Source organism: Kwoniella botswanensis, chromosome 2 (assembly GCF_036426115.1).
Source record: "Kwoniella botswanensis chromosome 2, complete sequence".
Classification (NCBI taxonomy): domain Eukaryota; kingdom Fungi; phylum Basidiomycota; class Tremellomycetes; order Tremellales; family Cryptococcaceae; genus Kwoniella; species Kwoniella botswanensis.
The window spans coordinates 859,635-884,770 of NC_088600.1; the positions used below are offsets into that span (position 1 = coordinate 859,635).

General features: G+C 44.5%; 6 protein-coding genes and 1 non-coding gene across 7 annotated transcripts; 4 read left to right on the forward strand and 3 right to left on the reverse strand.

Moving 5' to 3' along the window:
• Positions 1-248: 248 nt before the first annotated feature.
• On the reverse strand, positions 249-5,439 carry L199_007210 (uncharacterized protein; the record flags this gene model as incomplete). Its single annotated transcript, XM_064892905.1, has 10 exons — positions 249-819; positions 942-1,097; positions 1,378-1,630; positions 1,710-1,730; positions 1,796-1,902; positions 2,087-2,117; positions 2,210-2,490; positions 2,926-3,006; positions 3,177-3,978; positions 4,068-5,439. 10 exons carry the CDS (start codon positions 5,437-5,439, stop codon positions 249-251), a joined length of 3,675 nt encoding a protein of 1,224 aa, XP_064748977.1.
• A 1,088-nt stretch (positions 5,440-6,527) lies between these two features.
• Positions 6,528-9,081, forward strand: L199_007211 (dihydrolipoyl dehydrogenase; the record flags this gene model as incomplete). Its single annotated transcript, XM_064892906.1, has 12 exons — positions 6,528-6,548; positions 6,630-6,818; positions 7,100-7,173; positions 7,290-7,662; positions 7,726-7,850; positions 7,933-8,065; positions 8,136-8,334; positions 8,399-8,597; positions 8,664-8,679; positions 8,744-8,789; positions 8,851-8,958; positions 9,032-9,081. The coding sequence occupies 12 exons, from the start codon at positions 6,528-6,530 to the stop codon at positions 9,079-9,081; spliced, it is 1,533 nt and encodes a 510-aa protein (XP_064748978.1).
• A 175-nt stretch (positions 9,082-9,256) lies between these two features.
• On the forward strand, positions 9,257-9,372 carry L199_007212. The gene has a single exon (XR_010449972.1). It is a non-coding gene; the product is annotated as a 5S ribosomal RNA (ribosomal RNA).
• Positions 9,373-9,765: 393 nt separating this feature from the next.
• L199_007213 (uncharacterized protein) lies at positions 9,766-16,566 on the reverse strand (the record flags this gene model as incomplete). Its single annotated transcript, XM_064892907.1, has 30 exons — positions 9,766-9,958; positions 10,021-10,053; positions 10,114-10,132; positions 10,200-10,276; positions 10,334-10,469; positions 10,540-10,581; positions 10,638-10,689; positions 10,757-11,043; positions 11,107-11,170; positions 11,259-11,489; positions 11,546-11,646; positions 11,700-11,786; positions 11,843-11,912; positions 11,965-12,066; positions 12,129-12,187; positions 12,247-12,294; positions 12,354-12,523; positions 12,581-12,803; positions 12,867-12,952; positions 13,016-13,194; positions 13,248-13,325; positions 13,381-13,743; positions 13,802-14,018; positions 14,079-14,135; positions 14,186-14,323; positions 14,406-14,491; positions 14,537-14,803; positions 14,868-15,208; positions 15,261-16,364; positions 16,428-16,566. 30 exons carry the CDS (start codon positions 16,564-16,566, stop codon positions 9,766-9,768), a joined length of 5,049 nt encoding a protein of 1,682 aa, XP_064748979.1.
• A 636-nt stretch (positions 16,567-17,202) lies between these two features.
• L199_007214 (uncharacterized protein) lies at positions 17,203-19,131 on the forward strand (the record flags this gene model as incomplete). Its single annotated transcript, XM_064892908.1, has 4 exons — positions 17,203-17,403; positions 17,520-18,006; positions 18,154-18,759; positions 18,884-19,131. 4 exons carry the CDS (start codon positions 17,203-17,205, stop codon positions 19,129-19,131), a joined length of 1,542 nt encoding a protein of 513 aa, XP_064748980.1.
• A 334-nt stretch (positions 19,132-19,465) lies between these two features.
• L199_007215 (uncharacterized protein) lies at positions 19,466-21,182 on the reverse strand (the record flags this gene model as incomplete). The annotated part of the gene is made up of 2 exons (XM_064892909.1): positions 19,466-20,604; positions 20,720-21,182. 2 exons carry the CDS (start codon positions 21,180-21,182, stop codon positions 19,466-19,468), a joined length of 1,602 nt encoding a protein of 533 aa, XP_064748981.1.
• A 735-nt stretch (positions 21,183-21,917) lies between these two features.
• L199_007216 (uncharacterized protein) lies at positions 21,918-25,099 on the forward strand (the record flags this gene model as incomplete). Its single annotated transcript, XM_064892910.1, has 22 exons — positions 21,918-22,185; positions 22,265-22,390; positions 22,449-22,481; positions 22,541-22,648; positions 22,713-22,777; positions 22,843-22,868; positions 22,959-23,106; positions 23,169-23,214; positions 23,274-23,332; positions 23,389-23,449; positions 23,504-23,610; positions 23,678-23,692; positions 23,751-23,846; positions 23,914-24,009; positions 24,061-24,086; positions 24,139-24,197; positions 24,255-24,300; positions 24,358-24,449; positions 24,519-24,603; positions 24,689-24,785; positions 24,872-25,024; positions 25,091-25,099. 22 exons carry the CDS (start codon positions 21,918-21,920, stop codon positions 25,097-25,099), a joined length of 1,821 nt encoding a protein of 606 aa, XP_064748982.1.
• Between the last annotated feature and the right edge of the window lie 37 nt (positions 25,100-25,136).

Consider the following 25,136-nt stretch of genomic DNA (forward strand, 5'->3'; position numbering starts at 1 on the left):
TGTACTGTTGGTCAAGTGGTTGTACAAGTAACTCCAAAATGCATATCAACATAATATATAACAGTATCATAAAATGACAAAACACTAACTTGGGCAATGTAATTCTTTTACCTGCCAAATGACAATCTGCCGAATTGATCTTCTACATACTTTATTGACCATCATTAACAATCACATGATTTCCATATTCCTTCTTGAACCTATTGAATAACCTGAACAAAGTGTATGACGCTGACATCGTATTCTTTTTACCTCCTCAACCTTATAACAGGTTCTCCATAACCTCTAGGTCTAGCCCCCTGCTGCCAGATAGTCGGTGTCGAACAAATAAAGTGAATTTCCCAATTACCTACTACCCTACTTAATCTCAATTCACCTTCTCTCAATCTTCTTCTCTTCTCTCTTCGTCTTTTGATCAATCTCTCATCTTTACGCCATTGTCTTTCGATCCTAGGGAGATACATATCTTTTTTCCTTTGGTGTCTTTCTTCCTCATCTTCAGATAAATCATCGAAATTGTATTCACCATTTGAAGAATATTCTTCATCTGACCATTCGTCTGCATGAGAATATCCCCTCTTGAGAGGAGGAGGTTCGATAGGAGGCGGGAGGATACGTTCATTTGATTCTTCTGTTGCTGCATAGATTTTGATTCCCCTAGGGGAGAAGAATGCTACGGCCCAAGAAGCTAATAACGAATGGACTGCCTCGGACAAAACGGGTTCGGGACCCATACCTCTTCCACCACGAGCATGATGATGGAGAGGATGTCGGGCGTTGGTTAGTGCCTCTTTGGAGAGATCGTCAATGAACCTTGACCTGAAATCAATTCATGAGAATGATTAGCGAGGTACGATATACAGGATTTAACACGACAGAATTCGTTGATCATAATTTCATTAATCTGCATCCTACCCAAAGAAGAGCAGGTTGGTACTCACCAATCTTCTTCATTAACATCATGACTGACCAATTCCGGCGGTAGATGCAATTGATGTGGGTAATTCAAGCTCGAACAAGGTAATGAGAAAGGTTGAAAGGCGTCGTATCGGAAATACGAATCTGATTTCGCGGGTGGTCGATCGAAACATGGTGGTCTAGAATCGAAGATAAAATCCAAAATATCAATATGCATGATTCGACGGTATATGCTTACAATAAGGTTTCCCCCAGAAACACAAGACAAGAAAAGGGTGATTCTTCCTTTTGTTCTCTACCTCACTCTTTTCTCAAGCCAATCTTCTTTCCTCTATCCAGAGTTTAGATCACTGATCAATCCTCTTTTTGATACTCTCCTCCCAAATCTCCTCATACCCTCTCGGATCATCCAAATGACTCCTGGGACTAATCAAATAATAGTTCAACCAGCCTACGTACTGATCAGGTCTACCCGTCCCGTTCGAACTCAGCGTACTTGACATTGATCTACTTCCCGTCCCCGTCATTGAGGATGTACCGTACGAAGAGCTGAATGGCATTTGTTGAGTTTGAGTGGCTGTTGGTTGAGGAGGTACACCGGCTGCTTGTGCTGCTGCTGGAGCGGGAGGTGGGAGAGGTCCACCTGGTCCACCAGGAGGAGCGTTCGGTGCAGGGTTGGTAGATACTAAGGGACGTCCCCAACCGTCCCATCCTGCATATATGAAGAAAGATTAGCAGATGTACACATAGTAATTAAAACAAAGCTTGATTAATATTCATGTTCTACTCACCTTCAGGTAAATCGGGTGGTACTATAGCAATTTCGATCATATATCAGCTTGGTCTTTGATGGGATGTTCATCGAGCAACCACTCACACATCCTTCCATACTGATCAAAACCTTCTTGACCTGGTCTAGCGATAAATGGTAATCCGAACGGCATGGGTGGTAGAGCGGATGGATCGGGTGGTCGATATGGTTGACTAGAAATAAAGGGTACCATCAGCTTCTATCCCAGGAAGGTCGAGTCGCAAAGTTGTGAACGATGGAGTAGCGGTCGAAGAATTTTGAATGTGAGGTATAGATCTCATGCAAGATGTCACAGGCGATATATGAAGTCCTCTGTAGATGACATGGTGTGTTCACATAATGGACAGACTTGCATACCTTGAACCAACTCCACCAGGTCCCGCGAAGTCTGCATCACAGCGACCAAAATCAACCGAGAAAAGAAAGACATCAATTCATGTTATGGTTCATGGTAGAATCACATTCCAGGACCTTGCGTACCTCTTCCCAACATATCTCTCCCGAATCTTCCAGGTAAAGAATTATACCATCCCATACCTGGTTGACCAGGTACCACACCAGGTATGGGAGTGGCCATAGGCATTGACATGCCCATTGGCATTCCCATACCCATCATTGGCATCCCCATCCCCATACCCATTCCGCCCATGGGCATTCCCATTCCCATTCCCATCATGGGTGGACCAAACATTGGTGGACGAGTTGCGACTAGCGGCGGTGGTCTTGGATATAAAGCTGGTTGAATCGGTGGGTAAGGTGGTCTATGGTATGAGAATGAAAAGGTGGTATGATGAATGGTCGGTACAAAGTTGAAGAATATTTACGAATAGAGCATATGAATATATATAAGAAGTACAAAAGTACAAAGGAGTACAGAACAAGTTATAGTAGGTGAGAAAGTTGAATCGATGTTTGTTGGTGCGATGGTAGTTGGTAGAGGGGTGGGTGATGATGCAACAGAAAGAGGTCAGTGCGTCAATGTATGTTCGGTGTGTGTATGTTGAACCAAAGGATGGTCCCTGACAGTCACTTTGACAACGGGATCCCCCAATGAAACAAAAACACCATACCATCCAAAAGCAGCGTCCTTCTGTCAAGTATCCGTTCGAATCGCAAAAGGGAACAAAGGGAAAAGGGTAAAGGAGAAGTTTCGCGAAAGGAAAAGTAGGAATGACGACAGAGCACTAAGAACTCACCCCATACCTCCCATTCCCATTCCCAATCCCATGCTCATACCCATTCCAGGAGGTTGTACTCCACCCCCACCGCCGTTAAATCTATTCTGGAATCTTTCTTTCGCCGCTTGTTCAATGACGGTCGGTGCAGGAGGATATGCATAACCAAGTTCAGATCCGATCCATCGATTAGTTTTGATTCAAAGTTCACATTCAAAGCAATCCTCCTTTCTTCGTAGGAATTGCCATGAAGACGTAGGATAGGAACTCACCTTTCAGATTTAGGAGGAGGTACACCCCCACCGATCGGTTTATACGGGTTACCTTGCAATCCTTTCGAAGCCTCTTTAGCAGTTAACTTCTCAGCTAATTTGTTTTCCTTTTTCTCCCTTTTCTTACGTCCCTTCTCGGTTTCCAAAGGTAGACCTTCTCCTGTATCTAGTTCCAAGCCTTTAGTCACTCCCTTATGATCCCTCATCTTAGCATGCAGATGCTCGTTTCCTTTTGAATCTCGATCGAGCTGAGCAGAGAGTGTAACGATGGTTTTGGGTCCTTCAGGTACTGAACCAGGGGTAGCGGTAGGTAAAGTAGGGGCAGGGGGAGGTGCGACATTCGTAGGAGCAGGTATGTACGTGGTAGCTGCTGGTACATAGGTCGTTTGGGCATATGCAGTTGGTGCAGCCAACGTAGGTGCTGCTGGGGTTGCTCCTGTATGATCCCTCAATCTTCCGTGGAGATGTTCGTTACCATGAGAGTCTCGGTCCAGCTGAGCAGAGTACGTGACGATCGTCTTGGGACCTTGAGGTTGAGGAGCGATACTTGGTGCAGGCATTGTAGGCGGTGGTGGAGAATGAATAGAACCGGGGATTACAGATGGGGAAGGACCTTTGAAGACTCCTGTATGATCTCTCATCCTAGCATGAAGATGTTCGTTACCTTGTGAGTCTCTATCTAATTGAGCAGAGTAAGTGACGATCGTCTTCGGACCAGCGACCGTACCGGAAGGAGGAAGCGAGGGGAGAGTCTTCTTTACAGATGGAGGTGATGTAGATTGTATCAAAGCTTGATAATCGACTACAATATAGTATAGTGAATGACATCATTAGTGTTCATGCTTCTACGCTGTGCGTTGTTTAGGCGATATGCAATGATCATAAACTTACCCATTGGGATAGGTCTCAAACCAGCTTTAGTACCACTTCTCCTACCGGGCGTAGCAGTCAATGCATTACTTCTAGCACCGCCTATTCCCTTCGTCGTAGCATTCCCAACGGTCGTAGCGGCCGTATCTACCTCTTCTTCCACTATGACCTCTTCAACTTCTTCGTCAGAATCCACAGGGACGATTATTTTCTCTACGGTGGTAGTTTCGATAATCTTCATACGTTTCTTCTTACCGGATCCACCCGATCCTCCCGGAGAAGATTTGAATAAAGAAGGTAATTTCATCGGAGTGTGTGCAAAGGGTGTGGCCGCTATAGAGTGAATCGTAGGTACAGGTGAAGGAGGAGGTAAAGTCTTAGGTTTGGATCTGATTGATTTGGCAGCAGCAGCAGAAGGAGGAGGAGGAGCGACAGATTTAGCTTTCGTTGATTTTGGTGGTGGAGGGGGTTCATCGATGTTCTCAACGAATGGATTATCCGTAGATATGACTTCAGGACTCTTAGGTGGTGAAGGAGGTCTTTTCTTTGTTGTTGTTGTTGTAGTAGTAGTTACCACTTTAGTTTCTTCCGTCACTTCTTCTTCCAAAGGTGGCTCTTCAGCTTCCTCGACTACCGTCGGAGCAGGAGCGATGGATTTGGCTTTCGATTTGACTGATTTGATTGTAGATGGTTTAGGACTTGGTGGGGTGATTGTAGGAGTTTTGATAGGTGTAGGTACGACCAGTGGTGTAGATGTGACTGGTTCGTCAATTATCACTTCTTCTTGTTCGACTACCTCGGCGGGAGCAGGCTGAGGGATTATAATAGGTGCGGGAGGCGGAGCAGGAGCGGCCTGAGGGATGGTAACGTTTACGATGACGGGGGGTTGATGATGGTGTGAATGGGATGATCTGACTGATTTGTGAGAAGGAGCCGGAGAGGCTGGTGGAGGTGGTTCTTTCACTGAGGGTGGTTTCACTGTTGGTGTTTTTGTCGAGGGCGGTCCGACCGTGGGAGCTTTAGTAGAAGGTGATTTCACCGTTGACGGTTTTGATGAAGGTGGTTTGGCAGTAGATGCAGCTGTAGGGGCTTTAACACTTTTAGATTTCTTACTTGCATTTGAAGGAGCTTTCTCTTCTTCCCCTTGATCGATTTGATCCGCAGGAATCTCTTTGACTTCTTTTATCTCTACTATCTCAGTCTTGGTTTCTTTGACATTCCCTTCTGAATCTACTGATCTGGCATAATGCGAATGATGATGGTGGTGTTCATGGTCGTGATGATGATGTTGACTTGGTGGTCTATCTGGATCGGGAGCTTCCGTAGGAGGTTCAATAGAATGTACGGTTGGAGGATGTGCTTCGGTAGGAGGAGTCTTCTTCTTTTTCGCCATTACGATATTTTTTGACAAAGGGATCTAGACAGACAGGTCAGGGGTGGCAAGAATATCAAAGTTGACAATGGAACAAGAAAATTTTGATTTTTGGGATATGAATGAAAGCGAGGTACTTGAGCGAAGTGATTGGCGATGGTGTCCTTTGACTTTGACTCGATACCAGGAAATCGAAGAGGATATGTTATATGAGCTATGAAAATATGAATAGATTTAGTGAAAAATGGGAAATATCTTGCGTGCGCTTGATTAAGCTATAAGTATCAGCAGGTAATTGTCGAGCAACGCGATAGTATCAGACAGGAAGTTGATGCCATGCATGTATACAGGATGATAGATGATGAGGAAGGATATTGAGGGTGGGGAGACGATCCGTATTCGGCGTGTTTTATCGTTGTTAGTGGTATCAATCAACGTTGATGGTGATTGCGCTTTAGTGCAAGGACAATAAACGTCCTTTGGGTGAAAGCCATGATAGGGTTACTCAGCTGAAACGGGACCGTACTGGTCAATCCATGCCCTCAAAGTTTATATACACCAACAAAGACCTTTGACCAAGGTATCTAGCTGACCGTTCAATTCATCCTGCCTGATATGTTGAAGGAAATAAGTGAGGCCAATCCTTTCGTCAGCTTGCAAGCTGATCGTCGTGAAGATCACGTTGCTGATGCGCCTTGACCTTGACCATGGTGGATTTGAATCTGCATCTGCTTCCGCGTGACTGTCCTTCGAGATCAGGATGGGGGTTGTACAGAATGATTACTGGCTTGACCAATAAGGATGTGAAAGCAGAAGTACAATCGCGATGTTCTCTGGAGCGATAAGATATCAGCATCGACGCATGAATTCCAATAAGTTAGTGGTGCAGTATTTCCAACGGATATTCCGAGGTTGGGGATATGACGGACATCATGTGCCACACTCACAGACGGATTTATCGGCACGGCTCAGTTAAACAGCAACGTCAATGGGATACATGGATTTGCCGTCAATCTCATCGATAATATTACTTCGTTTGATCTCACAGTTCATATCCGTAAACAACATACACCTCATATCCTCTCAAAGCATACCAAGAAGTGTTCAAGATGCTCTCACGACAACCTTTCGTATGTATCCCCTACTTCATCATCCCACTCGCCGATCACATCCTGCAACTGCTGACCAATTCTCATCTCTTTCCGTTACAGGCTCAAAATCTCCTTAGACCCCTATCCAAACCCTCCTCATCCTTCTCACAATCATCCACCTTACCTCGATTGACATTCCTCCAATCTCGTGGATTGGCAACATCATCTGATCCTTACGATGTGGTAGTCATCGGTGGTGGACCGGGTGGTTATGTAGCGGCTATCAAGGCTGCTCAATTGGGATTCAAGGTGGGTTGAGCTTGTATTTGTCATTTAAGAGACTGCAGGCGGCATGGGCAGTCAGAAAAGGGAGATGGATGAGATTATCACATCAGTATAGGCTGTTCAAGGGGATCTGCTCAAGTTATCGTGGAAGCGGATCTGCTTACTCATTGTGGCAACAAATGGATTTTGTGCATTCTGTCATTTACATCGCGATCATCCTAGACTCGGAATGGAATCAGATGAGCGTGCGATCGTGGTTACGATATGAAAACATCGCTGACTATTTTGTTCTGTTATACCTAAAGACCGCCTGTATCGAGAAAAGAGGATCATTAGGTGGAACATGTTTGAACGTCGGATGTATCCCATCTAAAGCTATGTGAGTCTTTGAGTGATATCTCATGACATCGAGATCTACCTAGCCAGACGGCAATGGCAATCGTGTCCGAATGTGTATGTATTGATACATTATGCTGATACTCTATACTCTCACAGGTTGAACAACTCTCACATCTTCCATCAAACCCAGCACGATCTCAAGAACCGAGGTATCGACGTATCCGAGGTGAAACTCAACTTACCCAAGATGTTAGCTGCCAAACAATCTTCAGTCAAAGCTTTGACGGGTGGTATCGAAACGTACTTGTTCAAAAAGAACGGTGTAGACTACATTAAGGGAGAAGCTTCATTCGCCTCCCCATCAAAGATCAACGTGAACTTGTTAGAAGGTGGTGAAACCCAAGTGGAAGCTAAGAACGTAATTATCGCTACTGGATCCGAAGTCACTCCTTTCCCAGGTATTGAGATCGATGAAGAGAGGATCGTATCTTCGACTGGTGCTTTGGAATTGAAAGAGGTTCCTAAAAAGGTGAGTCATGCCTTGACTCCAGATCATACATATTATACTGACTATGTGGACTTTCCTACTCAGATGGTCGTCATTGGTGGTGGTATCATTGGTCTTGAGCTGGGTTCAGTATGGTCCAGATTAGGTGCTGAAGTTACCGTTGTTGAATACCTCGGTGCCGTCGGTGCTGGTATGGATGGTGAAGTTGGGTGAGTGACTTTTCTCAGTGTTACAACACCATGCTGTTTTTCTGAATATTGAAATGCTGACTGTTTTCATGCTGTACCACAGTAAACAATTCCAAAAGATCCTCCAGAAGCAAGGATTCAAATTCAAGCTCAACACCAAAGTTGTCAGCGGTCAAAGAGATGGTGACAAGGTCACCCTCAAGGTGGACGCTGCCAAAGGTGGTAAAGAGGAGACTGTGAGTAAACCCTTTGCCCTTACGTTAAATACAGTATTGCTATGCTGACTATTCTGCTTCTTGCCATCAGCTCGAAGCCGATGTAGTCCTCGTTGCTATCGGTCGACGACCCGTTACCAAGGGACTCAACCTCGAAGCCATTGGCGTAGAGACCGACAAGAGGGGAAGAATCATCATTGACGATCAGTTCAATACCTCAGCCAAGGGTGTTAAATGTATCGGTGATGTCACTTTTGGTCCTATGCTTGCCCACAAGGCTGAAGAGGAGGGTGAGTGAACTTGTTCTCTTGTCTTTAACAAATGGCGGAATCCCAATTGATTTGTTTTTGTTAGGTATTGCCGCTGTCGAGATTATCAAGACAGGTCATGGACACGTAAACTACGATGCTATCCCATCAGTAGTCTACACTCACCCCGAAGTAGCATGGGTCGGTAAGAACGAGGAGGAACTCAAGGCTGCCGGTGTAGCTTACAAGATCGGAAAATACCCATTCGCTGCCAACTCCCGAGCGAAGACCAACCAAGATGCTGAGTGAGTGTGACATCTGTTCAACTAAAGTAAGCATTATTTGCTGACTCACGTTGCTCTATGAAATAGCGGTTTCGTCAAATTCGTATGTCCCCCCATCCTTCCTGATACCTTCCAAAACATAAAGCTGATGAATTTCCTTACTTTAGATCGTGGAGAAAGAGACAGATCAGGTCTTGGGCGTTCACATCATAGGTTAGTCTTTCTCTACGACTCAAGTTTGTTTGAAAGCTGACGATGAGATAACTCTGGGTAGGGCCCAACGCCGGAGAGATGATCGCATCAGCTACTCTCGCATTGGAGTACAAAGCTTCTGCTGAAGATATCGCTAGAACATGTCATGCTCATCCAACTTTATCGGAAGGTATGTTGATTTTTCTTTTATAACTTTCTTCGGGTTTTCCATTCACTCACTTTGACTTTTACCGGGAATATAGCCTTCAAGGAAGCTGCTTTGGCATCTTACGATAAAGCTATCAACTATTAAATTATTAAGGTAGTATAGGAGTCAAAATGTATAGGATATATGATATAGGTCATTTCATATGGTATGGTACATGCAGGCATTTTATTTGACAAGGGTTTGCTATTGCCACTGGTCGGTCGTGCAGCTAGGCATGCCATTATTGAGTTACAAGTATGGACCAAATTCACTATTCATCTACGGCCATAGAACCTGGAAAACATCGCATCCCGTCAGATCTGCGCAATTTAACCTGGGTTTCGCTTGGTTAGTACCAACTTGGGGGACCAGTTGGGAATCCCGAGTGCTGTAGTTTTTTTGCTTGCTTCTCGAGCCTCATCCATATGGTATGTGGATGATATGTCGAACAGTCTTCTTCTAAAAATTGAAAGGCAGTTTCTATGTTGCGAGCGTGGAATGATTCTACTCTGCGAGAATAGAACACTTCATGTTCACCTGGAAGACTGCTTTGACAGATAGGTTGACATAAATGTATACACAGCAATAGTTCCTATCCTTACAACCAGAAGGCGATATCTACACATATATACAAACATTTTTATGCGATGGAGAAATTCAATACAATCTATACAAATTGACGATTACTCGCTGATTTTATTGTTAATACCATTCGATATCTATCCCACGTCTTTTCTGATATCCACATAACATAACTTGATCATATCCACAGTCCCTTGAAAAGTGTAATCACATGATCAAGCCCAACAAATCCTCCTCGTTACCATCTCCACCTACATCCCCACCTTTGTTCGCTGCCGAAGCGACATTGGGCATATCAGCGACATGTTGATCTGCGTTCTCTTCGTCGAGGTAGATTGAGGTGCCATTACGGACTCCCTGAGACAGGATTCGAGATTCGACCGTTTCGAGCGTCGCATAACTAATCGCAATTGAGCCATCAGTATTAAGGGTCAGTAGTGAGTAATGATGGACGGAACATACCAGTATACGGAAGTTTCCTTATCTTGGCCGAGTCTATAAAAGACACATTCATCAGCTTATCTATGCAAAAAGTCAACGTAAAAGCTAACTCACCGATCAACTCTCCCGATCGCTATGAGCAGAACCAATGATGTCAGCTTGTAGTATGCAATTGAGTGTTGAAAGATGCAATAATTCACCTTGCAGCTCAAAACTATGTCTCAAAACAGGTTCGAGGAGATGAACCACTCGGCAACTCGTAAGGGTCAATCCGGAACTACATGATCGTCAGCTTATACATTTGACCATTTTTCTCAATGGGATTTATACTCGCCTCTCCTTCTCAGCATGAAGCAAGAACACCTTTATACTCTTATCTTTCAGAAACTTATCCACTACGTCTTTTCGTTTTTTACCTTCGTCAAATGACGTGAATTTGATATCGTTCGCTCGGAGGGCTTGCATTACGACTGATCAACCAACAAGAATTCAGCTGAACTGATCATAGCCATAAACACGATGGTCGTTAGTTTGACTGACTGTTCAAACTATCTGACCAATTCGAGAAGATCACATGACGAGCTGGAAAACCACTGTCAGCTGCATAACGGTAACTGATCACTCCTTTGGCAGCTCACCATCAGGTTCTCGTGACCTGAAGTATAACAAATGTTTGATCAAGAAGTTAATCTATACTCTCAAACCCTCATCAGCATCACAATATCTGGCCTTCAATATATCATCGTTCAAGACTCACCTTTGACCCATATTCCCCGAGCATATCCATACCCCTCACATCCCTAATTTTATCCATATCCATCATTTTCAACCTCCTCAAGTCGGCATTTCTCCTCTCTCGTTCAACTTCTTCTATATACTCCGCGCTTACTTCCTCATCTTGAGATTCGGGTAATTGCGCACTTGCTCCGACTTCCGCTTCCACTTTCATCTCGTCACCGTCTTTGGCTTTTGAGCCCGGATCCATGGAAGTAGTATCAATCTTATGCGAACTCAGTTTGATCTTTGTGACCTCTTTTCCGTCAACTGTACAAAGAAGAAAATCAGCTCATTCACCGATACCCGGGAAATATGTAAGGATCGGCCTACTATCCATCCTGCAAGAAGGACATTTCCTTCCCATCGGCGATTTCCTGTATTCCTTGTAACAAGACTACGATCAACAGTGAAAAGCATCATCAGCTTTAGTGTTCAGGATGCTCAAGCTGAGGACAGTGAGTACGTGGTATCTTTATACTCACGGAACAGAAATAATGACCGCATTCCAGAAGTACCGCCTGAGTATCATCACTACTTCCAAAGCAGATTATGCAGTCTTCTCTGATATCTTCATGATCTCGATCTTTATTACCCAGATATTGGAGGTATCGACCTTTGACTACCATTCTGGCCAATTTCACTTCCAATCTTTCGATCTCTGCACTATGTTTATTAATAGACATAGCCAGATCTTTGTATTCTGGAGCAGTAACCTGGATTGCACGTCTTTAGCTCAGTCCTATAGTGGACTTAGACAGCTTTGACTTACGGAATCTGAAATCTCCTGCAGAGCTGCAAAATACTTTACACGTCTGTTGAAGGTAGCTTGGAACAAGTCCAATTCCTCGTTCAGCTTGTCGACGTATTCAGCTGAGACGTCCAAGTCAGTGTTATATCATCCTGTTGGTTACGCGTTCACTCACTTTGTTTAGCAATGTAAGCCTTCAACATTGAAGCCATCCTCTGCGCGATGAGTACTTCCTCGTGTCGATTTGGTCCAGAAGCGACGCCTGATTGACGAGTATAAGCAATGGTCTCACTGTGAGATGATCTTGTCAACACTCACCATAAAGATCGATGAGTAAACCTTTCAGAGGTCTCTCACAACCCTTCTCAACTCGAGCATCACGGAACGCCTTAGTATCGAAATTAGCGAGATCATAGTGATTACTTGATTTGATAGCTCACTTGTCTCTCTGCCATCAACAGGGCAGTCTGTTCTTTCAACTCATCAGGTACATCTTTCAAAGTACTTTCAGCTACAGCGGTCATAGCTGCTTTAGTGGTTCTCTACAAGTGCAAATTGCAGATGAGCTGAGTAAGTTTTTCTAACTTCTGCTGTAACGACTCACCTGCTTCTTTTGCCTGGCTTCAAATTCCTCCAAAGTAGTTCGATTCTCGAGCAGAAATTCTACCAAACTCCAATGATTAGCATGATTAGCACCTCCATCTTCTTGAGATCAATCTCACCTCTACGATCAGCAATCGCGGCTGCATGAGCTATCAAGTACGCTTCGACTATACAGCTACGTCAGCTGGGTCTGCCTGCCCAGTTACAGTATCAGTCAACCACTCACCTTCTCCTTGTGCTTTCAAAGCTTCGGCATAGAATTCCTGTTCCGGATCCTCCACTTCGGTGCTCTGTCCTGCTTTCGCGTTTTCGGCACTATCCTCCATACTATCTCCTTCAATTGGAGACGAAAGAAGAGCTATGATCTTAGCTCTCCACTCGAAAACGAGATATGCACTATAAGGGGATGTCAGACGACTCATACTGAACAAATGACAAATTAGTCGAGCTCACTTGTCATTCATGATCTCAAGCAGATCATTCAGTTGGTTGATAGTATCGTTAGACAGTATACCACCTCTATTATCGGTCTCTTCGGTCGTGAGTTCCGCGACATCGTGCAAAGCTGCTTTCTGACCGAGCTGGCGTTGAAGGTATTCTACAGATAGATTGGCACTGTGTAAGGGTTGTTTGAGGATTTCTTTTCGTATAGAATCAGCTTGAGCATAACAATTGACTATAATAAATGCCAAATATTCAGCCTTGAGCATCCACCGTCAGGTCAGGCAGGCTAGCTTACTCTCTTCCTCTTGCTGTTTGAGCATATGTCGGACATCGCCTTCGAAGAACCAGGCTTGATGCAGGACAATGAGAATTTCTCGGATTCTACGTATTTGATATCGGTTTAGAGCAATAAACACGGTAATATAACCTAGGAAAATAACTCACGTTTGTCTAGCAGTAGTAATAGCTAAAGCCTTCTCTTTCTCTTGTTGAGTTTGATGGCTTTCTGGCGTGTTGTTCCTATCGAGTTCTGCAGTATCCTCTCGCCCTCCCAGAAGCTCTTTTAGATGTTCTCGAACGGGCGCGAGCTGCTTGTCCAATATCGTCCTGACCTTTTCGTATATCTACGAAGCCCAATCAGCTATGATAATCAGTACATACAGTATAAATTACTCACATTGATAGCCGTAAGATATCGTACTTCATCTTTTTCATCGAGGATTAGCAATTGAGCCTTTTTAATCATTTCTCGGGTCTACAAAGTTGTGATCCGTCAGGCCAGATATCAATCAGACTCCCTCAAAGCTTACTTGTTTTCGGGTGTCAAGCAGGAACTCTTGCGTATGATCGTTCCTCATCTTCTCCAAAGCCTCACTCATAGTCATCAAAGCTCTACCGAGATGCAATCTCCTCTCTGCTCTTGGAACGACTCCCTCACCCATCTGACCAACTTGGATGTGGGTACAGATCTGCCTGAGATTCCTCAAACAGGCAATGAACAGATGACGGTCTAGTACCCAATCTTCAGGTCTTGGTTCTCCCGGATAGAGAGGTAGACGAAGTCTTTCTCTGAATCGATCCAGGGTATCATTGTAGTAGTGCAATTCGATCTCTGATAATTCGATAGGAACGACATATCGGGTCTGATGAGGGAGATTGAATTCACCAGATACCTACTTCCACAGGATTCAGCAAGAATCAAATGTATCATGTCAACCTGATGTCACATACCTCTTTTTTGGTAGTACGGATTGCGATTGTACGGAATAACCCTTCGAAGGCAGATCGCATGGATGCTTGCTGAAGTCGGTGCCATATTCGTTGATCATACGGTATGAGCGGCACTCGCAGAAATTTGAGGGAACCCATAAGATCCTTGATATCCGCTCTGGCGGGAGTACCCGAAACAGCCAGAGAGTTTTTACGAGGTATCAATGATACCATGTTGCTACGAGGATCGAGTTAGTTGTATCGTGTATAGTGTATAAGAAAAGATTACACTACCTACGCTGCATCTGATTGATCGCCCGCAAGCTGTACTTCGTCCATGATCACTCGCCACCATCTACAGACGCTGTCAGCTGAGCCGTTCGAAGGTGAACAAGTGCGACTTACTCAACCATCACAAGTGGACTTCGAGGTCTTTCATTTGGTTTGTAGTTAGCGGTAGATCGCCTACTTCTCGGCGGCGCGGGTAAAGCTACCTTGAGGTCCTGCGATACTGAGAAAGGACAGTATGTTAGGAGATAAAACCTTTAGCTTGAAACGTTTTGCTTACAATCCCTATCAAAAGCAAATCAGCAACCGTCTGAGCGTTCAAATGCGTACTACTCACTGATAGGTGGTAACCACGATATCATGGGCTCTGACATACTCGACAAACTGTCTTTGGGTAACTTGTAGAGTTCCTTCTTCCTCTTCCTGAACTTCAGGCTTCGCATCATCATCACCATCAACATCGATCACGTCATTGCCATTGACATCCACTTCTACTTTGACTCTCCTACTAGCATTATTCCTAGCGTATTTATTCCTGGTTTGATCTCTGAATGCGACAGCCTTTCGTTTCTTCTCAGCTTCCGCAGCCTTCATCCTAGCTGATCTCTGCTTCTCCACTCCCTTTTGTAATGACTTCCAACCCTCATACACGCATACTCGTAAAGTGGGAGCATGTCGTTGCATTTCGGATACCCATTGTTTGAGTAGAGACGGCGGAGTGACAATGAGCGTGGTCTGGAGGAAGGTCAGCCTTTTGTAAATTACATGTTGCGAAGGAGAGTCAAGGAGATAGACTCACAGCAACCTCGGTGACGTTCAGCTGAGCTTGATCATCCCAAGATTTTCTATCTGCAAAGGCAGCTTGTTCACCCTCTACCCATGTTTTGACCTCCTCAATTTCCATCCCAGGGGTCCCATGCAGCAGATCAATAATAGGCACCGGATCTGGGGTAGCTTCTTTCTCCCTTTTCTTTGATTTACCTCCCTTGCTTTTATTAGTCGATGCTCGATGCGGTTCAGAAGAGATAGTGAGGGAATCTGAGAGCTGAGAATGAGTTGGAACTGAGACAATACGAGGTTTTGAGAGGGGATGTCGGTTGAGGAGGACAAGAGCGATTGCTTCTACAGTCTTTCCGAGACCTATGATAGTGGATCAGCTGATTTCTTACTGGCTGGTATGTAGTCAGCTCACCCATTTCTTCGCACAGCATCATCCCTCTTATTCCAGATAGATTCAAGAGCGCAGGAACGTCCTTCTCCTCTTCATGCGTCAAGTCATCTGAACCTCTTTCAGGCGATGCCTCTATAGCTCTTCCCTTCCCTTTCCTATCTACTTTGGTAGCTTGACCAGGTCCACCGACCAGCGTCACATCACCTGTCAATCTTCTATATGCCACTCTTCCATCTTTCTGACCGAAGTCGTAACCTTTCCAGAAGCCTATTGGATCATGATTTCCTTTCTGATCGAGACCTAGCTCCCTTTGTAAGAGCAATCTGACGGTTCTAGTCTGAAATGGCAACAATTTCGATACCATCTCTTTCGGTTGAAGTTGATTTGCCGAATAGTTGAAAGGAAGGTCGGGTGCAGGCTTGAGACAAGCATAGAAGTCGTTTAAAGCAGCCGCACGAGATTCTAACTCTCTTCGGAATATCTTTGCTGTCGGAGAGGGTATGAGGGAATGAAGGATTAGACCAAGCATATCGTGACCGATTTCTGGAAGGGGTTCAAATATAGTTTCCATATTCATCATGACGTTGATAGTGAGCAAGAGCTTGATTTCCACACCGTCATCCGAATCATTCGGCAACCAACAGATCTTCAGATTGGATTGTAAGTCGAATCTTCTCTTGTCATCTCTATAACCCCCTTTCCTCATCGGTTCATACTTGGGATCTAAAGATAATAAAGCATGTAACCAATTTTGCATGTCCCATGCTGTAGATGACGGGATCCATTCTCTATTTACCGATCTAGGTAAAGATTCCAATTCGGCTAAAGGCTTTTTCTTGTGAGTACCTGGTAAGTGGACTTTGATCCCTTGTGAATAAGGGCCGGATTGTGCATGGTGAGCCGGTGGTGAGTAGTTTGGTCTTACTATATCATCCGCTGAAGCAATATCTAGTGTGTTGTACGGTTCTAAGTTGTCGGTGAGCTTCGAACGGAGAGACGTGTACAGCTCGTATGCTGGATTAGGCTGTGGCCCTCTGTGCCAGTAGAATACTTCTGCGTGTGGGATTTGAAGTGAACTTTCGATAGTACATGTATGAAGGTGGAAGTGGTTTGCAGAGGATGAGGCTGTTTGATAGGATGGTTAGCTGGACGATTGATCGCTGCAAGCAGGACGAAGACTTCGCTCACCATCACCGTCTTCCCCTTTGCCCTTGCTACCCAATGCCGCCTCTACGCTCTTGGCCAGCTGATCGACGTCATATCTGTGCTCAGGCAGTTCAAAGGTGTATGCGCTGGTCGAAGGGAAGGTAGTCCCTGCACCTGACATGTCGCCAAGATGTAAGTCGGTCAGCTTCCTCTGTCCGATCAGTGATATTGTGATGATGATCAAACCAGAAGAAGAAGAGTTGAAGATTGAGGATGGATTGATGTACACTTGAAAGTGAGCTGTTGAGCGTTAAACTTATCTACCAAAGGTACACAATAGCATCGTCAGCTTTCCCACGGGGTAAACCGTATCAACCACGTGCGGTGTGACCGTGCCTGGCATGTCTGAAAGATGAAAGTTAGTCGATCCGTGCGTCGGGTCTAGCAGTAGTAGTCACCATCGTCCAATCTGGGATGTTTATGACCATTCGTCAGCTGTGAGACATACATGATTGGACAACTTTGTATAGCGACTCAGCCGATCACCGGACAGCCGACCACGCAGGTCCCACGACAATATTGTCCCGAGACGAGACATCAATCTCATCGTCATCAAAAGGGAAAAAAAAGACCCTTTATCTCGTAATCGCGGCACAGGTGATATCGAGGGTTAGATCCGTCAAGAAATCTCATCTGGAAGAAAGAAAGAAGCAGATCAATCACAAACATCCAATCAAGATTGACATTACCATTCTCCTTATCATCAATAATTCCCTATCACATCGCATCAAACGTTGAAGCCAGAGCTCGTTCCAGAATGATATCATCAACGTCCATACCCCGATCATCATCACCTCTTCGACCCAATGACTCCTCTTCATCCCACCTCTCCTCGAAATCAGAAGCGCGGAGAATTGCCTTATCAGCCCTGGAAGGTTTAGGTGCAGGTCGAGAGCTAGAAGATCATAGGCGTAGTCCACCTGAACAGGTGAGAGATCCAGAGGGAGTTTTACTCAAGGTAAGTCCACGTGATTTCATGTACGAGTATGTATACATACGGTGAACTAATAGTCTTGGGTGTGTATCGTATTGATAAATAAGCTAATACCTCCTGATGTATTTTCGATTGAAAAGTTTATTGAGCATCTCACATCAACTGAAAATCAAGATTTCGAACCTCATCTTACAGCTATAGGATATGAACTGGAAGCTCTCCTATCGATATATGGTGGATCAGCAGTCAAACTTTCTTTTGCTTCCAGACCATCATCAATCATCTCTTCTTCATCGCTTACCACCAATGATCTACCTCCTTCGTTACCTACTTCATCCTCGGTATCGAGCCGGATGGAAAGAAGAAGAGATAGTCAACAATATACAGATGCATTATGGGACTTAGAAATCGGTTTCACACCCGGAGAGAGAATACGTTATGAGATTACTTTACCGATATACGAAGAAGGTGAATCATTGGATGGGATAGATCCAACAAAGTTACCTGAGAAACCACCTACGATGAGGATATTGGTCAGTCTACCGCCTACATACCCTAATTCGAGTCCACCGCAGTTACAGTTGTTGGGAAGGTATTTGGGTAGTTTTGGGATAGATAGTGGATTGTGTGAGTGTCTTTTCAGCGTTTACGAGACAACAGTACTTAGAGATCACATAACGGTCATTCCAATTCTAACTTGATCTTTCCTTATATATCGCCCGAATGGGAAGAACGTTTGTCTGAATTATCCGCTGACATCATTACCCACTCTAGTCGGCGATATAACCCGCACATACATCTCTTCAACCGGCGTGCCATTCGTCCCAGGCGATGTCTGTGTATTTGACGGTCTGACTCACGTCCAATCAGTCGTAAGGCAATGGTACATCTCGCATTTATCCTCATTACAGGAAGGCGAATCTGCCCGTGATGCAGAACGAAAACAAAACCAAAATCAGCGTCAGGCAGTGGAAGAACATCATCTTATACGAGGAATGTCCACATTAGATATCAATTCTTCTGAACGAGAACGAGAATATCACTTTCCATCAGACACAGGGGAAATACCAGAATCATCTTCATCGGTGTCTAGACCTCCTACACTTCGATCAACATTCTCATACTCGTCCTCACCTAACGATTCTTCGGATGAACTGATCGACATGAGCAAGTTGAAGATATGGACGTCGGAACCGATCGTAGATCGTAAATCTACGTTCGTAGGACATGCGATAAGAGTGACCAACGAGAGAGAGATACCGTTGATCATACATGAGTTATTGAATGATAAGAAAATTGCCAAAGCGGCGCATCCGGCTATATTCGCTTATAGACTTGTGAGGGAGGTTGGTGGAGCGGCGGGCAAAGTATATGAGAGTGGTGAGTGAATTGCCATCTTCCATTCCAACACCTGTCTGTCACTCCCTTTGCCCCTTTGGAAGAAGGGAACATACCGATAATAATTGGAAGAACATTTTATTGATTTGATTGATTGATACTTTAGACTACGACGATGACGGTGAGACAGCCGCTGGATCCCGTCTAAAGCACCTCCTAGACATACTGGAACTGGAAAATGTATTGATAGTAGTGACAAGGTGGTTTGGAGGTATCCACCTAGGTCCCGATAGGTTCAAACATATCAATCAGGCTGCTCGGGACGCCTTGGAGTTGGGTGGGTTCTTGAATGATAAAAAGGAAAAAGATGAGGAGAAGAGTGGAGCGAAGAGGAGAGCTGGGGGTAAGAGATGATCGGTGTCGTGTTGAACATGCATCACTCCATAGAATAGATTTTTCATTATATCTGCATTGTTCGTTTTGGGAATTAATCATGCTTGTTCAGTCTTATGCACTTATGAATTGATGATATGGATGATGCATAGCATACACAGAGTAATGCTCTAATGAATACAAATATTAGTGTAGTATGCAAACCGCAGACAAGGACGTGCATTATACTTCTTCATCCCTGAATGGCATATAGATATATCAGACGCCATATACTATTCTCCTACGATGCTACAGTACAGGAGTACCGAAGTACATTAGTCTTTCTTACTCCTCTTCAACCCCATCTCAAATGTCATTACTTCTTCCTAGCTTTACCTCTCGCTACTCTTCCTCTCCAAGCCGCTCTCCCTCTTCCTCTCCCTCTCCATCCCCACGGACCACCTCTTTTGGCCGCCGTCGTCTTTTTAGGTCTGACATCCTCTTCCTCACTCTCATCATCACTCCTTATCGTCCCAACTTCATCTCTTCTAGTCGTAATCTTAGCCGTGGTGGTGGATTTCGCATTTAGTTTGTCTACACCTCTCCTCCAATGATTCTTATAGAAATCTTGCCATTTAATCTCTAAATCGCTTATAAGAGGTATATCCCATTCATTCTTTTTAATCAATTCGAATTTATCCAGAATTGATATCGATGATCCATGCCCACCACTGAACGATCGATCGTAATTCTCTTTATCTTCTAGGTCTCCTTCTTGTTCATCAGGTGGGAATAAGTCATTCCCAAGTGTTTTGCTCTTTTGCTTTTCAGGTGATCTAGATTTCGATTTGGTTTTCCTTTTGTTGGTATCTGGGAAATCCAGATCGACTTCATCGAATGGGAAATCACCATAATCATCATCTTCCTCCTCTTCATAACCTCCTTCATTGTAATTGAATTCATTGGATTCGTAAATCGCCTGTTCATCATCATCCTTGAACAAATCATCCAGAGTCGGTCCATCCGGAACTTGAGCTTCCAGCTCCAGTATAATATTGATGGGTTTTTCCGCATGAGAAGGCAATATCTCTTTACCCTTTCCTTTCTCCCTCCTTCTCTTCTGTACCGCCAAAGGTTCTTCTTCTTCTTCTTCCTCATCCTCATCCTCATCGTCATCGTCATCGTCACCAGATTGAATGACTTTACTACTTTTCCCTTTCTTATTAGGTGAGCTAGAATAACCTTTATGAGGGATAACTATCGTTTGATCATTCTCTTCGTCCTGATCTGAATCGTCCGAAAGGATCACCAGAGATCTCTTCTTACCTCTCGATGAAAGTGGTGAAGGTGTCCAATTAACGGGAGAGGAAGATCTGAATTCCGGGTTCGCCTGTTGATGGCGATTCGAGTGAGAGGGAGAATGTGGAGTTTGGGGGTAAGGTCCAGAGGGAATGTCGGAGTTAAGTGATGGGAGGGAGAATGCTGGTGTGCGTAAAGGCGGGGATGACGGATTGGCTAGATATAATCCACAGGTCAGTACATCCACATTCCATTCGTGATAATATATCTGTAGTTGAGTACAAGGGGTATGGTGGGTATGCTATCAAGATGGGTGGTATAATCAACTCACCTATAGGTGAGTGTATCGCCACTTGCTCTCTTACTTCTTCATCCTGTACCAGATCTAACGGCATCTCCAATCCATATTCACTCTCATCAAGTTCATCGATCTCTTCTTCTATCCGAGGCTGATTCTGACATGAGGACGACGTTTCTCCTTCCTTTTCCTGCTTGTGGTCGAATTTAGACTTGAAATTAGGTACTTCCCTTTCCCACTGACTGAATCCTATAGTCTCCAATCCTGCAAACTCGTCCACTTCATCGTCCTCTTGGATGCTTTCGATGTGCATCTCGACTTCGTTAGAGCTTGTCGGTTTCTTGATGGGTGAGGAAGGTTCTCCGGGGGAAGTTTGGGATGACAGAGGTAAATGAGATGATCGGACGGGAGGGGATTTATTGGGATTGCGAGAGAGTGTGAATACGTGTGCGAAGGACAGTTCTATCGGTGATGTCCTAGATGATGTAGAAGACATCTTCGTATGATACAGGTGATCTAGATGATAGGTGACGAGATATAATGGTAAAAGGAAAGATGATGACGATTGGCTCGAGGTTGAATCAACTGGCAATGTAATGTTCTCTTTCATCGCTCTTTGATCATCGACGCGTTTGATTTCTCAAGTTGATAGTGAAAATCACGTGACATCACACTTACACGGTGGTCGGTGCGATGCGACCTACTCGTATGGTGTAACGTAGTCCCCCCCATTTCCATCATTCTGATATCGTCTATATTTATCAACACTTTGTCTGTTCTCGCTATTCTCACTTCGCTTTGTCCAGACTTGCATTCGCATACACTTCTTGGTGCATTCACTCCCCCTCCTCATTGTCATCATGGAGCAAATCGGAACCACTCCCCTCGTTCATATGGAACCAGATAGAGGTCGGAACATCGATACGCCTTGACCTCATCCGTGTTCCGTTGTCAAGTTTCATCCTTCCTCTTGACGATCATTCACAACTCCACAGTCATAGAGGCGTCTCTTGGCAAATGTTTTACATCTGTGTTACCATCCGTATCCACGATTGACCACACCACACCTGTAAACCCTCTTGATATATCATCTATTTCTTTTCATACTAACAGTAAAGTTGAATCACTTCCTTGTACTAACTCTACCATCTGTGCTGCTGGTCAGCACATCCTTCGACTTCTGATCCTTTGCATACTACAGCCTCCGTAATCGGTGACGATTCGATAAACGATGCCCAAACAACGATCTTCAAAACTATCATTCGACTCCGGTCCACCCATCCCCTTCGGTGGATATGCGTTCAACGCACCTTCAGCTAATGCTTCATCTAAAGATCGACCAATCAACAATGGTTCGACATTCCTAGCTAGAAACAAGACTGAACGAGGTAGATTACAAGGATTGGTTCATACGATGAGTAATCTGGGTGATAATGCAAATCCTATCACGAAAACTTCAGGTTGGACGGAGAAGATGAAAGTATGGATGGTCAATGAAGGTAAGTATTATCCTTCCATCTCCTGTTCCGTCATCAAGATTGAGGTGAGATGGTCTGAGCTGAAAGAATTGGATTATAGGTGGTAGAAGGATCTTCTTTCTCCTTTGGATATTCCTTCACATAATGGCATTTGCATTTGCCTTGGTACACTATCAATTGAAAGATAATTTCGTCACTGCTAGATCAAGTTTCAATTGGACTTTCTGTAAGTCAGCTAGTTGTACTGAGATTTGCAGTAAGCTGATACGAAATCTGATGTATAGCCGGTGCTAGAGGTGCCGCTCAAGTATTACATAGTGAGCGGCCTCAAACAGCCTTCATGTCAACCGCTAACGTATTCACTCGAACACTCCAGTCGATATCATCTTCATTCTCTTTCCTGTCTGTCGTAACTTCATATCACTACTTCGACGAACACCGCTCAACGATGTTATACCTTTTGACAAGAACATCACGTTCCATAGTGAGCTACCTCTCAGAATACAGTACAGTATACGTGGCGGAATAGAGCTGACGATCTTTAATAGAGCAAGTCGCTTGGATGATCGTTCTGTTCTCCTTGATTCATACAATAGCTCATATGAGGAACTTTGTCAGTTAGGATTTCCGCTATAATGGAGCAAAAATAGCTGACGTTGCTTGTATACATATGTACAGGCACTGTTGGCAATAGTAACCAATACGTGAGTAATCTACTCATCCTCAAATGAATCTCCCACTATCTGGCCCAGCTGGCAGGGACAAGACTTGAGACTGATGAATATCTTCTTCAGGGGTATTGTCGGTTTCCTCGAGTTCAACTTTATCACTGGACCTGGCGCAACAGGATGGATCATGTGGGTAGCTCTAGGTGTGATGGTATGGTTTGCCATGGAGAAGAGAAGAAGAGCGCATTTCGAGAGATTCTGGTATTCTCATCATGTAAGTATCAGTTGAAATTGTCCCATAAGAGTGAATGGTCGAGCTGACTGTTGGTACAATAGTTATTCATCGTGTTCTTCGTTGGGTGGCAATTACATGGAATGTTCTGTGAGCTTTTTCTGAACTCCCCCGCGAGTGACAATAAGCTAATTTAACTGTGAATTCAGGTATGATCCAGCCTGATCGACCACCGTTCTGTTCTGCCGGTACAATTGGTGTATTCTGGGTGAGCTTAGCGGCGCCTGTGATTGGTTAGGGCTATTAGCTGATGTGAGCACTTAGAAATATTGGTTACCTGGTGGACTGGTCTGGATATCAGAACGTATCTTGCGTGAAGTTAGGGGTGAGCTGAAATTCGCCCTCAAGCTCCCATGCAAAGCTCAAACAGGTAACGCAGCTCGGCACGTCACGTACATCTCCAAGGTCATCCAGCATCCTTCCAAGGTGCTGGAGGTTCAAATCAAGAAAGAAAATACTACTAGAAGAGCAGGACAATATATCTTCGTGAGTCAGCTGATCCATCTAGCCCACATAAGAGTTAAAAAACATATGGTGATTTGCATTTGCATAGATCAATTGTCCCGAGGTAAGCTGAGTGAAACTGCGTCTCGTTCCGGTGCAAAGCAAAGCTGATGATGTTATAGATATCATACTGGCAATACCACCCTTTTACGCTTACCTCTGCCCCCGAAGAAGACTATATTTCAGTACATATAAGATGTGTAGGAGACTGGACCACCGTGAGCTTATTCCTTGTCGTCGCCCGAAGAACAAACATGAAAAGCTAATGCATGATTTGTTCATCAGGCATTTGCGAAAGCCTTAGGAGCCAACTTCGATGCTAAGACTACTAAGGAGGAGGAAGCAAAGGGCGGTAAAGTCGTTACTGCCCCAACGAACAAGGTCAGTCGAGGACTGGAGGCGGAAAACGAACAGGAACTGATCAAATTATAGGTATTACCACGAGTGATGGTAGATGGGTGAGCTATCACATGCTTTGAACGGAATTTAGCTCATCATGATTTTGGTCAGTCCGTTCGGATCAGCAAGTGAAGATTTCACGAAATACGAGACTATCTTACTTGTAGGCGGTAAGCCAGCTGCCTCCAGATGCCTGAACCACCTTCGACAGCTGATGAGACATGTAGCTGGTATTGGTGTCACTCCTTTTGCATCGATCCTGAAATCTATCTGGTAACATCCAGCTGGTTTTTGTAGCTAAAACAATAGCAGCTGATGATGGATATTTAGGTACCGAATGAACAATTTCGGCAAAGAGAAGAAAACGAGATTATCAAAGGTTTATTTCGTATGGGTGATCAGAGATTTCGGTTCTGCTGAATGTAAGCTCCTTTGAATTCACGGAACAGAGACCAGATGTGAGCTTACGTTCTGAGATCGTCCGCCAATAGGGTTTCACAGTTTGTTACAAGCCGTTGAAGCTGAGGATAGAGAAGGTAGAATCGAGATTCATATTTACCTTACAGCCAAGATCGAGTGAGTTGCGACCACAGAAGTGATCGATATGATATCACCTGCCCAGTCTTATTCCCAAGGTTCGCAGCTGATGTATCCTTCTTAGCGAGGACAAGATGCAGAACCTCCTGATCCAAGATGTCGGAGCTGATAAAGATACGATTACGAATCTACGTGCACCGACGCACTTCGGTAGACCAAACGTACGTGACTCCCATCTATCTACAATGAGGGTTCAGCTGCGAGAACGTTGTCCCTGTTCAGTAAGCTGATCGATATGGTCGCATAGTGGGACAAAGTGTTCGAATCCATTGCGAACAAACATCCCGATACGGATTGCGGGGTATTCTTCTGTGGTCCGGCGGTATTATCTAGGACGTTACATCAGATGAGTAATAAGTATACCTCCCCGATGGGATGCAGGTTCTTCTTCGGTAAGGAGGTAAGCTGTGTCAGCTTGCATGTAAACATGACAAAGATAAAATAGCTGAATTTACTGCGTGGACAGAATTTCTAAATTGGAAGCCAGATATACCTTCTTGTTGGGCCAGCTT